Genomic DNA, 16,368 nt, shown 5'->3' on the forward strand with positions numbered 1-16,368 from the left:
TATATATTTTCAATGTCGGTTTTGAATTTTGTCATTGAATACCGCTCGCTTGTGAACCATCGTCGTCTCCTGACTTATCATTTTAAACTCACCCTGTGCATTCACAAGCCCCAAATATGTCCTTCCCATCGGAGTTTAGAAGAACCAGATGTAGTCCATTCTTTGGAAGCGATCCGTCACCGGGTTGTTTAATGCATGTGTGCACTTGGTCCTTCCACTGGCCCACATGGTTGGGAATTTGCAGAACGAGCAGGTGCCCGCTCAGTGAGCTGAGATTGTTCTACAAATCCTTTGTTGTGCAAAAGCACAGCTCTTTCTCCCGGGTACTTTTCCAAGGATTTTCCACTTATTTTAGAATCTTTGCGAGCAATTTCAAATAATAATCCTCATCTCACACACACTATATACTTTATTTCGCCCAGAACACGCCAGTGTCCTAGGGTTTCTGCACAGAAAAACGAGGGTTTTTTTGGTTTTCACCAAACATTTTGGGGCAGCTTGTATCATTTTGAAAGTGCCGTATTGTCACATGACACTTGATATAAGGAAGGTACACACACTGGCATGATGCAAGCTTGTTTACCCTGGAGATCATATCCTTACCATCTTATGAGAAAATTTCAAACAAACAATGCTCGTCTCTAACCATCTCCTTGAAATCAAGGTTTTCCTCATCTCCCCCTCCACAAAGTTACAGATAAACAATACGCAAATACGAAGCCATAAAATGATTAAGTGAAAAAGAAAAACCTCTTATTAAGCAAATGTTTTAATCCACTTGCTTTATTTCCGTCCAACTTTAATGATGAAAATTTTTAACGGTAGTGCATTGGTATCAAATCAACCGGCAAATTAACTCATGGCATGGCCTAGACAAGTACAAAACACTGCATTACAATTACAGTTAATTGAACTGAAGCCTCAGATTTAAAAAATTTTCATCAAACTCTAACTTCCACAGAAATCACACTCATTCAAATTCCACACTGAAAAAGGTTTTTGCCGCTTACATTAAATCATCGTTTCTCGAAAAGACTGCTGATTGCAGCAAAGTGTGGGCCCAACGAAGGCCAGGCTTTGCCAAAGTTGATAAAAAATATAGGCATTTAGTAAGCTCGATGGTTCTATTTTTAAAGGGAGAGCACATAAAAAAGGCCAAAACAATCTGTGCTATATTTGAAACTGACGAATGGTACAATCAACCCTGGATGCCCATGTCCTGCAGGGAACTGGACATTAGGCGCAAGTCTTCAAGATCTTCTTTCACCAGCTCCACGAGGCATGCGACGCCATTCTGCTGCTCTGCAAGATGCTGCAAATATGACAAAGTGCAACAAAACTGTGTTGGTATGTCTGAATTACAGGTAAGTATATTATCAATACATTTTCTATAGTTTGTATGACGCACAACGAGACACTGCTCGCATGAAATAACAATTGTGTAGAAATTAAGACAAACCTTGGGCAAACTTCACCTGATTCACCAATTACCAATCCTATGCCCCTCCCTTTCATCTCGTTCCATGCAGTCAAAAAAGTACTCCTCTCTCTGGACACAAGCAAGGCATACGGACAAGATGGCATTCCTCCTCGTGTCTTGAAGGAGTGTTCTTCAGAACTTGCTCCCGTGCTTCCTCTTTTGTTTAGTTTTTGTCTTTCCTGGAAACTTGCACAGCCTATTTTAAAGAAGGGTGATCGTTCAAATACTTCCAACTACCGTCCGATTGCTCTGACTTCTACTATTTCCAAAGTCTTTGAATGTCTTCTCAATAACCATTTCCTCAAACATCTTGAATCCCACAGTCTTCTATGTGACCATCAATATGGCTTTTGTAAGGCAAGATCTACCGGTGATATCCTTTCTTACATTACGAATGTCTGGGCCTCTTCTCTGAGAGACTTTGGGGAATCCTTTGTTGTAGGCCTTGATAGATCTCAAAAGCCTTTGACAGAGTTTGGCATCGGGGTCGGATATCCAAGCTTCCCTCTTTCGGCTTTCCTCCTTCACTCTGCTCTCTCATATCGAGCTTTCTCTCTGACCGCTCTATCACTGTAAATGTCCATGGCTCAACATCTCCCTCCTTCCCGATCAACAGCGGTGTTCTCCTCAGGGTTCTGTTCTGTCTCCAACACTCTTCCTTCTTTTTATCAATGACCTTCTTTCTTCTACAAATAACCAAATGCACTCATATGCTGACGACTCAACGTTGCATTCCTCCATGTTTTTCCCATCTGCCCCATCTTCCCTCAATCGATCTGCATCTCGTTTTATTACAGCCTCCTCTTTAAATTCGGATTTGGATAAGATTTCCCAGTGGGGAAAATGTAATCAGGTTAAGTTTAATGCTTCTAAAACTCAATTTCTTCCCATCTCTCTCTCTAAAACTCCTCTCAACTCTCCAATCTCCTTTGAAAGTGCCACAATTACACCATGTGATACAATAAACCTACTAGGTATTACCCGAACTTCAAATCTATCCTGGAATCCACACATTACACAAATAGCTAAATCTGCCTCGAAGAAACTGGGAGTCCTGTTCAGATGTCGAAGATTCTTCTCCTCTCAACAGTTGCTTCAACTATATAAAGGATTGATGCATCCTTGTATAGAGATCTGCTCTCACATATCATCTGGGGAGGTTCTAGCTCCACATACTTACTGGACAGAATTGAATTAAAAGTGATCTGACTTATCAACTCTCCCAATCTGACCTCAAAACTTGACCCGCTCAAATTACGTCGCAAAGTTGGCTCTCTTTCTCTTTTCTACAGATATTACTTCGGTTTCTGCTTCCAAGAACTTGCTGCTTGTGTACCTCCACCATTAGCGAGACCACGGATTACTCGACAAGCCACGACATGTCATGATTATTGTGTGGCCATTGGAAACTCAAGGGTGGGCCGTTATGATGTTTGTTTCTTCCCCTCCACTGCCAAACTCTGGAACTCTTGACCTTCACATGTCTTTACAAACACTTATGATCTTCCCCTTTTCAAAAAGCAGATTCTCTGTTTTCTCAAAAACTCTTAGACTATTCTCTCCTTCTTCACTTTTCTATTAATGCAGCTCTTTTATTTAGGCCTGGCCTCGATGAGGACGACATAGTCTGTGCTTGGAGCCTTCTGCATCAAAAAAAAGAAAAAAAATCATAATAATAAATCCATAAGCAGATGACTCAGAATTATTCCTTTTCACATCACCAAGGGCCTTGGGAACTCTGTCCAAACATAATCAAGGGTTTGATAACTATCCAAACACCTCATCAGGGCCTGGTAACAAAAGTACGAATCCCCAGGATGCAGATATAATTTATTGTATAAACTTCAAAAATAAGATTTCAATCACTGCCTTCCTTGTTCATCAGGGGTCGGTACTAAGTCCACTACTATTTGCAGCTGTGATGGAGGTGCTGGCTCAGAACGTAAAGGAGGGTTTACCGTGGGAGTTGTTGTATGCAGATGATCTGGTGTTGATTGCGGAGAGAATGGATGGACTGAAGGAAAAGATGAACAAGTGGAAGGAATGTATGGAGACAAAAGGTCTGAAGGTGAATATAGGAAAGACGAAGGTGATGGCAAGTGGTAAAGCATGTGGTGAGGTGGAAAGAACTGGGAAGTGGCCGTGTGCTGTGTGCAGGAAGGGTGTCGGAGTGAACTCCATTCAATGTACAATGTGCGCTGAGTGGGTTCATCAAAAATGTAGTGGTCTGAGAGGGTCATTAACCAGTGTGGCAGCTACATTCAAATGTAAGGTGTGCACAGAGGGAGCTGCAGATGGAGGAAATGTTGAGTTTGATCTTGGAGACGGCGTGAAGCTGGAAGGTGTGAAAACATTTTGCTACCTCGGAGACATGCTGAATGGAGAAGGTGGATCAGACTCGGCAACGGTTGCTAGAGTGAGATGTGCATGGAAGATGTACATCATGGAAGAAGTGCATGGAAGAAGAAGATGTGCTCTCTTTTGCTCTCACTCACTCACCGCAGGCAGGTTGGTGGTCTTTCCGACTTCTACCGACTCCTCTCTGGCCTTGCCCCCCCAGCTCTCTCTGGGCTCTGTCCCCCAAATATTCCTACAGGTCACACAAGATCTGCCTGCAACCCTCTTATGGTTAAACTGCCAAAATCAGGACTCTCTGCTCACCTTCACTCCTTCATTCCTCTTTTCTCCCACCTCTGGAACAAACTCCCTCACTCTCTTCAATCCCACTCCATCCTCCAGGTCTTTAAAACAGCTGTTCACCACCATCTCTTATCTTCCCCCATCCAAAACCTTGATCTTTTCTATCCCCGCTAATTTCACCCCAATTCCACTTTTTTGAAATACCAACTTCTGTCCTGGAAGTCCTTGGTGTCCTTGTGTTTTATACTTCTCCCCCCCCCCCCCTTCCCATGCCTCCTCCCCCCCCCCCTTCCCACGCCTCCTCCCTCCAAGCCCTCTGCCTCCCACACATCTCCCTGCTCTCAAATGTTGTTTGTGCTCTCAAGTGTTTGTGTGCTTCCCCTTCTCTCCCCATCTTGTCTTCCGCTCCCTCTTTTTATATATTTTGTTTGTCTGGTTGATTTGTTTGTGAAGTAAATGTCAGCTCTTTCACGAGCCTCGATTCAGTATACAAAAAAAAATAAAAAATAATTAAAAAAAATCTCTTATCTTCCCCCATCCAAAACCTTGATCTTTTCTACCCCCGCTAATTTCACCCCAATTCCATTTTTTTGAAATACCAACTTCTGTCCTGGAAGTCCTTGGTGTCCTTGTGTTTTATACTTCTCCCAACCCCCCCCCCCCTTCCCGCGCCTCCTCCCCCCAAGCCCTCCCCCTTCCACACATCTCCCTGCTCTCGCATGTTATGTTTGTGTGCTTCCCCTCTCTCCCCATCTTGTCTTCCGCTCCCTCTTTTTATATATTTTGTTTGTCTGGTTGATTTGTTTGTGAAGTAAATGTTAGCTCTTTCACGAGCCTCGATTCAGTATAGAAGAAGAAGAGGAAGAAAAGAAAAGAAAAGAAAAGAAAAGAAAAAAGAAAAAAAGAAAAAAAAGTTTCGGGAACCGAGTGGCGTGCTGATGAGGGGAGTGTCATTGAAGCTGAAGGGAAAGGTGTATGCTGCATTGCTGCATGTGTGAGAAGTGTTATGATTTATGGAAGTGAGACATCGGTCATGAACGTAGAGCAGCAACGAAGGTTGGAAAGGGTGGAAATGCGAATGGTTTGGTGGATGTGGGGAGTATCGTTGAGAGAGAGGAAGACAAATGATGAATTGCGAAAGATGATGGGAATAGAGCCTGTGATTGATGCTGTGAAGAGGAACAGGTTGAGATGCTTTGGTCATGTATTGAGGAAGGATGAAAGTGACTGGTTGAGAAGACCGATGGAAATGAATGTAGAAGGAAGTAGAGGATGGGGAAGACAGAGAAAGACTTGGCTAAAGATGGTGGAAGAAGAAATGCGGGCAATGGGGTTAACAAGGAGAGATGCAGAAAATATGGCAAAATGGAGAAGATTGTCATGGGGACCGCAAGGCTAACCCCCGCTCTCGCAGGGAAAATGGCCTTAAAAGGCTCTTCCGCTCTTTCACTCCCTCTCTCTGTTCTCTTCCCCCTCTCTTTTGCTCAACGTCATCTGCTGGCTGCTTGGAAATCAGCCAACATCACCGCTTTACACAAAAAAGGTGCAATAACAGATCCTTGCAACTACAGACCAATCAGCCTTCTCCCAATTATCAGGAAAGTCATGGAATTCCATCATTGCTTCGGATATGAAATCTTTCCTCTTCTCCAATGGCTTGATCTCTCATCATTAATTTGGTTTCAGACCTGGTCACTCTACTCTGGACATGCTGCTTCTGCTGTCTCAACAATGGCTGGAGGTCCTCAATGCCAAACAGGAAATTAGAGCTGTCTCCCGTCACATATCACGTGCCTTCGATACGGTCTGGCACCCCGGTCTGCTCACCAAATTCTCCTCCTTTGGTATCCATGGAAATCTCCACGCATGGCTGGTGGACTTCCTCTCTAGTCGCAGTCAACGTGTGGCCCTGCATGGGTTTCTCTCATATCCTCTTCCTGTTCAGGCTGCAGTGTTCTGGGCCCCGTGCTTTTTCTGGTCTTCATCAATGATCTCTCTGACTCTCTTGAAAATCCTCTCTATCTCTTTGCTGATGACTCCACTCTCTGCCGCTCCATTCCTCTTCCCTCAGATCGGCAGTCTGCAGCCTCCTCACTCTCTGAAGACTTGGACAAAATCACAAACTGGTCAAACAAGTGGAACATGTCTTTCAATCCTGACAAATCTCACACGCTTACGATGTCTCTCCGAAAAGACCGACTGGACAACCCTCCCATCCACTTTCTAAATAATCCTCTCCAAGAAGTTCTGTCACTCAAGCTTTTGGGTCTCACTATTTGCCATGATCTTTCTTGGGAAAACCACATTTCCAAGCTGGCCTCCAAAGCCAGTCGCCGACTGGGCATCCTCCGTCGTGCGAAGTCCTTCCTCGGCACACCTGAGCTCCTCACCACATACAAGGCTTTCATCCGCAGCTCAATGGAATACTGTTCTCCCCTATGGGCCGGTGCTCCTGCCTCACACCTAGCTCGGCTTCACGCTGTTGAAACCAAAGCGTTCAGAATCATTGGAATCTCCCGCGATGAAGCTATCTCCGAGGGCCTTTCACTTACTCACCGCACGCAGGTTGGTGGTTTTTCCGTCTTCTACCGACTCCTCTCTGGCCTTGCACCCCCAGCTCTCTCTGTGCTCTGTCCCCCAAATATTCCTACAGGTCGCACAAGATCTGCCAGCAACCCTCTGATGGTTAAACTGCCGAAATCTCGGCTCTCTGCTCACCTTCACTCTTTCATTCCTCTTTTCTCCCGCCTCTGAAACAAACTCCCTCACTCCCTTCAATCCCACTCCTCCCTCCAGGTCTTTAAAACAGCTGTTCACCACCATCTCTTATCTTCCCCCATCCAAAACCTTGATATTTTCTACCCCCGCTAATTCACCCCAGATCCACCTTGTTTGAAATTCCAACTTCTTTCCTGGAAGTCCTGGCAGTGTCCATATGTTTTATACCTCTCCCACCGCCCCCTTCCCATGCCCCCCCCCCCCCCCCACCAAAGCCCTCGCCCTCTCTCAGATCTCTCGATGTCTCCATGTCTCCCGGTCCCTGCTCTCAAATGTTGTGTTTGTGTCCTTCCCCCTCTCTCCCCATCTTGTCTACCGCTCCCGATATTATATGTGTTATGTGTCGGTTTGTCTTTCTGTGTGATTAATGTTCGCTCTTTCACGAGCCTCGATGTTGTATACAAAAAAAAAAAAAAAGGTAAAATCCAAATGTTCTGTCGAATGGGCACTCTCTATCTGAACACCATCAGGGCTTTGGTAACTGTCCAACCACATCACAATTTAATTAGAGCCTTGTTAACTCTGTCTGCAATGGTTGCAGACACGGCAACGGTTGCTCGAGTGAGATGTGCATGGAAGAAGTTTCGGGAACTGAGTGGCGTGCTGATGAGGAGGGGAGTGTCGTTGAAGCTGAAGGGAAAGGTGTATGCTGCATGTGTGAGAAGCGTTATGATTTATGGGAGCGAGACATGGGTCATGAATGTAGAGCAGCAACGAAAGCTGGAAAGGGTGGAAATGCGAATGGTTCGGTGGATGTGCGGAGTATCGTTGAGAGAGAGGAAGACAAATGATGAATTGCGAAAGATGATGGGAATAGAGCCTGTGATTGATGCTGTGAAGAGGAACAGGTTGACATGGTTTGGTCATGTGTTGAGGAAGGATGAAAGTGACTGGTTGAGAAGAGTGCTGGAAATGAATGTAGAAGGAAGTAGAGGACGGGGAAGACCGAGAAAGACTTGGCTAAAGATGGTGGAAGAAGAAATGCGGGCAAGGGGGTTAACAAGGAGAGATGCAGAAAATAGGGCAAAATGGAGAAGATTGTCATGGGGACCGCAAGGCTAACCCCCGCTCTCGCAGGGAAAATGGCCTTAAAATGCATGTTGTTGTTGTTGTTGTTGTTGTCTTCTTTACTCTGTCTGAAGATGTCATGGACTTCATAGCTGTCCGAACACCTCATCAGGGCCTGGTAACTGTGTCCAAAAATATCATCATCAGAATCTTGGTAATTCAGTCCGAAGAGATCAGGGATTTGGTAAATCTGTCCAAAAACATCATCATCAAGACCTTAATATCTCTGTCCAAAAACATCATCAAAACCTTGATATCCCTGTCCAAAAACATAATCATCAGGATCTTGGTATCCCTGTCCAAAAACATCAACATCAGGACCTTGGTATCCCTGTCCAAAAACATCAACATCAGGACATTGGTATCCCTGTCCAAAAACATCATCAAGACCTTGGTATCCCTGTCCAAAAATATCATCAACAGCACCTTGGTATCCCTGTCCAAAAATATCATCATCAGGACCTTGGTACCCCTGTCCAAAAATATCATCATCAGGACCTTGGTATCCCTGCCCAAAAACATCATCAGGACCTTGGTATCCCTGTCCAAAAATATCATCATCAGGACCTTGGTACGATATCAATATCTTGAAACGATACCGAAAAAAATATCATTAACGTGATACTACATTTTTCAAAATGTCGATATATCGGCACATTCGGTAATGGTAAAGGTAAAGGTGGTGTGTGTGCGGTATCGTAAACTGAAGATTTTGAGACGTATTTCATTCATTTAGTAATAATATCCATCCCAGTTGTCAGTTCTCCTGCCTCATCATCAGGGTCTGAGCCTGTGCCTAAGGAGGCCATTTGCACCGATAGAATCACCACATCTGAACTCCGACTCAAACCCTGTGCAGGAGAGCTTCTATCAAGATGGTGAAGCGTGCATGCAAAAAGCGCTGCCCCCAAACATTCTGCCTTCAGAGTGACAAACACCATAGTCAAACACAACACTCATCCACTAACTACCCCCAACATCAACATCATCATCATCAAAGTCACCATGTGGATGGATAGTTGAGCAGCCGTGTACATGGTCATCGTTATCTGGATGATTTTAGAGGAGTTCCTGTTACACAATTGTTCTGCTGCGACTGTGAGCTTGTACATGAAGAGATTGAGGATTGACGAGTGATTGGTTTGTTAATATGCGGTTTAAACTTCATTAATAGGGAGTAGGTAGTAGGTTGTAGACAGCAACCGCCCAAGGTGGTACTACCATCCTGACTTAGGAGCGTTAAAGTGGTGCCCGGAACCATCTTACACTCTCCGTGCAGGATTGCTGATCTTACTTTCTGTCTTACTCAACCTATAATTCAATAATAATTCATTTATTTTGTATAGCGCTTTTCCAGAAGCCCAAAGGCGCTTTGACAGAGTGCAAAACATAATGCATAACAATACATGAAAACAACAATTACAAAAAGACAAGAATCAATAGGGAAATATTTAAAGCAAAAGGAGGGAGAAGGAGAAGAGATAGTCAGGGGTTAGATGCTGTGGGTTGAATGTTGAATGCAGTGTTGAACAGGTGGGTCTTTAGTGATGTTTTGAATGTGGTGAGTGAGGAGGAGTCTCTGATGGTGTGAGGTAGTGAGTTCCAGAGGGTGGGAGCAGCGATGGAGAAGGCCCTGTCCCCCCAGGATCTGAATTTGGTCCGGATGGAGGGGGTCAGGAGGTTGGTACCAGCAGAGCGGAGGTTGCGGGTGGGAGTGTGTCTGGAGAGGAGGTCAGCCAGGTAGGATGGGGCCAGGTTATGGAGGGCTTTGTATGTCAAGAGGAGGATTTTGTACTGGATTCTCTGGGGGATGGGGAGCCAGTGAAGCTTGTAAAGGACGGGGGTGATGTGGTCACGGGTCCGGGAATGGGTGAGTAGACGGGCAGCGGAGTTCTGAATGTATTGGAGTTTATTGGTGATTTTTGAGGGTGAACCATAGAGGAGGCTATTGCAGTAGTCCAGACGGGAGGTGATGAAGGCGTGGATGAGGGTTTCTGCAGCCATGGAGGAGAGGGATGAGCGGAGACGGGCAATGTTTTTCAGGTGAAAGAAGGCTGACTTTATGATCTGTTTAGTGTATTTGTCGAAGGAAAGGGTTTGGTCAAAGATGACGCCAAGATTCCGGATGTGAGGGGAGGTGGATACTGGGATACCGTCGATGTTGAGGGCAAAGTTATGGGTGGATTTTGTGAGCGTTTTTGGGCCAATGATGATTATTTCAGATTTATCACAGTTAAGCTTGAGGAAGTTGATTTGAAGCCAGGATTTTATTTCAGTGATGCAGTTTGTCAGGATAGAGTGGGTGTCGGTGGAGACGGACTTGGTGGAGATGAAAAGCTGGATGTCATCGGCGAAGCAGTGGAATTGGAGACCATGACGGCGGATTAAGTGACCGAGGGGGGACAGGTAAAGGATGAAGAGGAGGGGGCCAAGAACTGAACCTTGGGGGACACCTTGGGGGAGGGGAGCAGTGGGGGATTTGCAGTTATTGATGGAGATGAACTGGCGTCTGGCAGAGAGGTATGATTTAATCAAAGAGAGGGCAGTGCCGGTAACGTTAAAGGTGGATTCAAGTCGGGTGAGGAGGATGGTGTGATCGATGGTGTCAAAAGCAGCGCTGAGGTCGAGGAGGACGAGAATGTTGAGGTTGCCAGCGTCAGAGGAGAGGAGAAGGTCGTTGGTGATTTTGAGGAGAGCAGTTTCAGTACTGTGGTTGGAGCGGATTCCGGATTGGAATGTTTCATACAGGTTATTGGCAGAGAGATGATGTTTGAGTTGAGTGGCTACAGCGCGTTCCAAAACTTTTGACAGAAAGGGTAGGTTGGAGATGGGTCTGAAGTTGTTTAGGGTGTCAGGGTTTAGACCAGGTTTTTTTAGAATGGGGGTAACAGCAGCAATTTTTAGGGAAGGTGGGACGATGCCTGTAGACAGGGAGGAGTTTAGTGTTGCAATGATAAGTGGAGAGAGAGCAGGGAGGGAGGCCTTGACAAAGCTGGAGGGGATGGGGTCAAGAGTGCAGGTGGCAGTTTTCATTCCTATGAGGAGTTCAGAGAGGTCAGTAGGGGAGATTGGGGAGAACCGAGACAGGGGATGGCAGGACAATGGGGGGCAGGTGGTTGGAGGGGGAGCGGGTGCGGCGGTCGTCAAGCTGTTGTAGATGTTGTCAATTTTGCGTTGGAAGAAAGAGAGGAAGGAGATGCAGTTGTCTACTGTGAATGACTGGGTGGTGGTGTTCAGGGGGCGGAGGAGTTTGTTTATTGTCGAGAAGAGTGCTTTTGGGTTTCCGGAGCCAGAGTGGATAATTTGAGAGTAGTCGGCTGAGCGGGCACGGGAGAGGGCATCTTTGTAGTGTTGTAGGCTTGGGAGTGAACTGTGAGACCCGTTTTATTGCGGAGTCTTTCAAGTTGGCGAGCACGAGTTTTCATCAGGCGGAGTTCAGGGGTAAACCAGGGAGCAGAATGGGTGAAAGAAACTGTTTTGGTTTTTACAGGCGCAAGCTGGTCAAGGCAGGAGGAGAGAGTGTGGTTGTAGTAGTCAGTGAGGTCGGAAGGGGTGTGGAGGTCAATGAAGGGAGAAGTGGACATTTTTTCAGAGAGGGTGGATGAGAATGAGGTAGGTGAAAGAGCGTTTAGCTTACGGAAAGTGATAGTGCGATAACGTCTTGGTGTTGGGGCGGGGATGTTGATGGTCACAGTGATGGCTAAGTGGTCAGAGAGGGTGAGGTCGGAGCCAGAGAGATGGTGCAAATTTAATCCAATCCAAAATTTAATCCAAACCTAGAGCTACCGGGCTGGCTTCAACCTCTCTTTCTTACAAACAAACATCACACACTTTTCTTCTCTTTTATGTATGTAAGGCCTGGCCTCGATGAGGGCTATATAGTCCATGCGTGGAGCCTCCAACATAAAAATAAATAAATAAATAATAAGCATGTTCACTCGTCTGCACATGAGCTACGTATGTTGAAGACTCAAAGTGTCTGTTTAAGGTAACTTTCATCCTCCCTCCTGCCCGCCCCCCCCCACCCCACATCCCCACTGTCGTGTTTGATGCACATTTCATCCCCCCCCCCCCCCCCCCCACAGTAAACAAATAAAAAACTTCAAAGAAATAGATAAGTATGGGACAGGTTGAATGGTGGACACCAGGCCTAGTCAAGCGCTACATGCAATTCTCATCTGTAGAGGCCTAGCCGAGCGCTAGACATAATGCCCGTCTGCAGAGGCTGAAGCCGAGCCCTAGACGTTATGCTGTGATGGTGTCGCAGACGTAACGCCAAAACGATGTCCCACCGAAAAGGGTGTGACAGACAGAGGGATGGACGGACAAATCTGGTTTCATTAATACACTGTAGAGTATAGATAAAGGGTCACAATGGCTTCTTCGCCGCTCTGGAAAAGTGAAATTAAAATTTAAAAAATACTCGTTAATATCATGTTGTGTTTGTCTGACAATGACACAAACCCCGCTTTCTATGAGAACACACAAACGTGTTCACATTAATTTGAGGACCGATTACATTACATGGTGATAAATAGCTAAATCGTAGAGCTATTGCACAGTGGGTCAGTATTTGGGTTAAATAAACATCGATAATATGTAACCCCCCCACCCCTCCGTCCTCCCTCACCTCATAGCACCAACTATCGTCGTGAGGTGGCCGTGCTACGTCAGCACAAATGATTGTGCAATGTTGATATATCGCTAAAACCACCGTTTAGAGGCCATTTTTCCCCGCAACGCGGGGGTTGGCCTTTTCGGGGACCGTGGTAGTTGTTGTTTTTTGGTCCCCTTTTTGAAGCAATGTTTTACGGCCGGATGCCCTTCCTGACGCCAACCCTTTTTGCCGCCTTCAACGACAAACAGGGAATTACCAGTGAACTGGTACTCAATTAGCCGACCTCGGAAGGATGACAGGCTGAGTCAACCCCCCCTGGTATTAATTCGGCGATCGACCGAGATTCGAACCCAGGATCCTAGGATCCTAAGCCGGCACCCTAGCCGCTAGCCCAACACCAGAGATTAAGGCAGGAGATGATATATCGCTAGATCGTCGATATTTGGAGGCACGATAATCGATAAACAAACAAATATCAACACCGCTCAGCCCTAGTTGCCACGACATTTTAAAGAGCATACCACAGAAACCACATACACAGAAATGTTGGAAATGACCACTACCTGTTTGATCTCGACAAGCAGTCGAGGATCCAGGCTGTAGTGCTCCTCGGGCCCTGGAGCCGTATGGCTCTGCACTCGAAGCTGGGACATCAACTCGCTCAAACGGCCCTGAAATGCACGGCACATTGAGGAAGGCCAAAGAGCGTACGAATAGAACAATGGTGTCATGTGAAAAAACCCACAAGTTATTCAAAACTAGTTTAATGCTCGCACCTAATAAATGCACAATTTTTTTCTTTTTTTGCGAGGTTAAAGGTTTTGTAAGAAATAGTGGAACAGCCCAGATGAAAACGATTCTCACAAGGCATGGCCTGCTTCAAACCACGAACATGACGAAAACGCGAGGGACATTACCCGATATAGTGTGGGGGTGTTGAGTTCCGCAGCAATGGCTTCCAGGCGCACCCGCAGATCTTCCTCCTCTTTCCGTACCAAACCGGCATGCCGGCTAACTTCCTGCTTGCAAAGCACCTGTCCAAGCATATGACATCCTGCACAAGTGCCAGACCACTATGCACTAAAACACAAATGTTATATTATTCAATTGTCTCTGCACAAACATTCAAGATAACAAAGGAGGGGTTACCATAATGGTGGGAAAACCAGTGTGGAGGTCGAGTACAACTTTGCCGTACCTGCAGCAATCGATGGCCTAACTCGCTGTGGCGACGCTTGAACTGTGCTAGTTTAGCAGTCGAGGCTGCTTGGAGGCCTTTCAGCTGTGAGATATCTTCGGCGATAAGCTAAAAATGAGAAAAATTAAAGTTTGCCAATCCAATGAACTGTATGACGGAAGAATCCGTTATAATCAATGGTGTGCACATGGCGAATCCAGGTACTCCTACCACCTAAGAGAAACGTAATGACCAAAATAAGCAGGAAAACGAGTAGGCCGTCTGTAAAGCAAAAGCTTGATGGCCATAATCATTCGTAATGCGGACACCAGCGAGTTCTTCACTCACATCAAGTCGAGCTGTGTGCAAGGTCCCTTGCTGCTCCTGCAGCTTCAAACGTCGCGCCAGTTCGGAGAATCCCACCATTGGTATCGGGAGCAATCTGCAGCAAGTTGAATTAAACAGGTTCGTCAACAAAAATAGTCGCATGTTATTACAAATTTTAAGGTGGTGTAGTGTACGTGGGCCACAAATGGTTTACACAACTCAGCCAAACATGTATAACATGTCACAACAGCACACGCATGCGCACACACGCATGCGCACACACACGCGCGCACACACACACACACACACACACACACACACACACACACACACACACACACACACACACACACACACACACACACACACACACACACACACACACACACACACACACACACACACGCACACACGCACACACACGCACACACACACACCTTTCTGGATCCGGGTTATCAGCTTTCGCTTGCTCCCAAATAATGGGGACGATACCTGCAGCACAGCACATGCCACCTCCATCAGCAACATTAAGAGTTTAGGGAATTTAGCTCAACAGGGACGGGGAACCGAGTGCAATTTTATGACCCTCTATGTACTTAATCCTTACTTCCCGGTGTGTACCGTGGTTTAGAATAGGTACACCGTATCCCTGCGACGATCCTCCTACACCGTATCCTCTTAGTCGCGTAGGAGGCGACTAAGAGGGTTGGCGTCAGGAAGGGCATCCGGCCATAAAAACATTGCCTCAAAAAGAGAACCATGACAATTACAACTACATATGGGCAGGGTACAGCCCGAAGTGGAGATCGGTTTCTGAGGTTTGGGACATGGAATGTAGGGACAATGACAGGGAGATCAGGAGAAGTGGTGGAAGTATTGGTCAGAAGAAGAGTGGACATATGTTGTGTGCAGGAGACGAGATGGAAGGGAAGTGGTGTGAGAATGGTGAAGGGTAGGCAGGAACAGAAATACAAGTTTATGTGGCAAGGGTGCCCGGAGGGCGTGAATGGTGTTGGTGTCCTGTTTTCTGAGGAGTTTGTAGACAGTGTGGTGAGTGTGAATTGAGCGAGTGAAAGGTTGATGATGGTGAAAATGATGATTGGAAAGCTCTTGGTGAACGTCATTTTGGGATATGCTCCGCAGGTTGGTCGGAGCGATGAAGAGAAGGACAAGTTCTGGTGTGCGATCGAGAAGCTGATGGAAAACGTGAAAGATGAGGGAGTTGTTGTGGTAGGAGGAGACCTAAATGGACATGTGGGAAGCAGTATGGACGGTTTTGAGGGATTTCATGGGGGTTACGGATATGGTGTGAGAAATGGAGAAGGTGAAAGGATTTTGGAGTTTGATGATGGAGCTGATTTGTTGATTTGTAATACTCAGTTCCAGAAAGAGGATAATAAGCTTGTTACATACACGTCAGGTGGGACGACGACAACCGTTGACTACCTGATGGTGTGTAGGCGAGATAGGGGGCACCTCCGGGACACAAAGGTGATCCCGGGGGAGGAGGCTGTTTCACAGCACCACTTGGTTGTCTGCGACATAAGGGTGAAAGGTGCGAGGAGAGCTCGGCGGGTGAAGTACCAACCGAGAATGAAGGTGTGGAGGTTGAAAGAGGTGACAGTAAGGGATGCATTAAAAGAGAGGCTGAGTATGGTAGAGAATAATGTGGTTGAGCTTGAAAGTGGTTGGATGTCAATGAAAGATAGTCAGTTGGGAGCCGTTGGTGATGTATGTGGATGGACAAAAGGACCACCGAGGCACTCGGAAACATGGTGGTGGGATGATGAAGTTGGAAAGAGGATTGGCGAGAAGAGGAAGAAGTTCAAGGAGTGGCAGAAGGCGAAGGGTACGGGAGCAGAAAAAGCAGAGCATGAAAGTTATAAGGCAGCCAAGAAGGCTGCAAAGAAAGAGGTAGCAAAGGCGCAGGAGGCATGTATGAAAATGTTCGGAGAACGCTTGGATTCGGAAGAGGGTCAGAGAGCGGTATTCAGGATTGCAAAGCAGATAGCGAAAGAGAGGTGTGATGTGATGGGGGTGAGTTGCTTGAAGGATGAAGTGGGACAAATCGTTGTGGACCCAGATGGAATTAAAGGAAGATGGAAAAGATATATGGAAATGCTGCTGAATACAGAGAATGAATGCGATGGCAACATAGAGAGTAACCCAGTTTTAGGACCGGCAGAGAAGATAACTGAGAAGGAAGTTGAGGAAGCGATAAAAGCAATGAAGAGTAGAAAAGCGGGAGGGCCGACGGGAGTTGTGGGAGATATGTTGAAG

General features: G+C 46.2%; 1 protein-coding gene across 2 annotated transcripts in view; it reads right to left on the reverse strand.

The window, feature by feature from the left end:
• Window positions 1-391: 391 nt before the first annotated feature.
• Window positions 392-16,368, reverse strand: part of NUP54 (nucleoporin 54) — a 65,394-nt gene continuing 49,417 nt past the window's right edge. The window contains exons 7-12 of one of the 2 annotated variants that reach the window (XM_068123676.2): window positions 14,526-14,580; window positions 14,110-14,203; window positions 13,783-13,890; window positions 13,502-13,618; window positions 13,148-13,255; window positions 392-1,312 (exon numbers count right to left, since the gene is read on the reverse strand). In XM_068123676.2, the coding sequence (XP_067979777.1) occupies window positions 1,199-1,312; window positions 13,148-13,255; window positions 13,502-13,618; window positions 13,783-13,890; window positions 14,110-14,203; window positions 14,526-14,580 (596 nt within the window). In that variant the 3' untranslated portion in view covers window positions 392-1,198. Of the gene's footprint in view, window positions 1,313-13,147; window positions 13,256-13,501; window positions 13,619-13,782; window positions 13,891-14,106; window positions 14,204-14,525; window positions 14,581-16,368 lie in introns of both variants that reach the window. The other variant, XM_068123675.2, reaches the window with a different exon arrangement.

Source organism: Myxine glutinosa, chromosome 7 (genome assembly GCF_964187855.1).
Source record: "Myxine glutinosa chromosome 7, kmMyxGlut1.1, whole genome shotgun sequence".
In the NCBI taxonomy this organism is placed as follows: Eukaryota; Metazoa; Chordata; class Myxini; order Myxiniformes; family Myxinidae; genus Myxine; species Myxine glutinosa.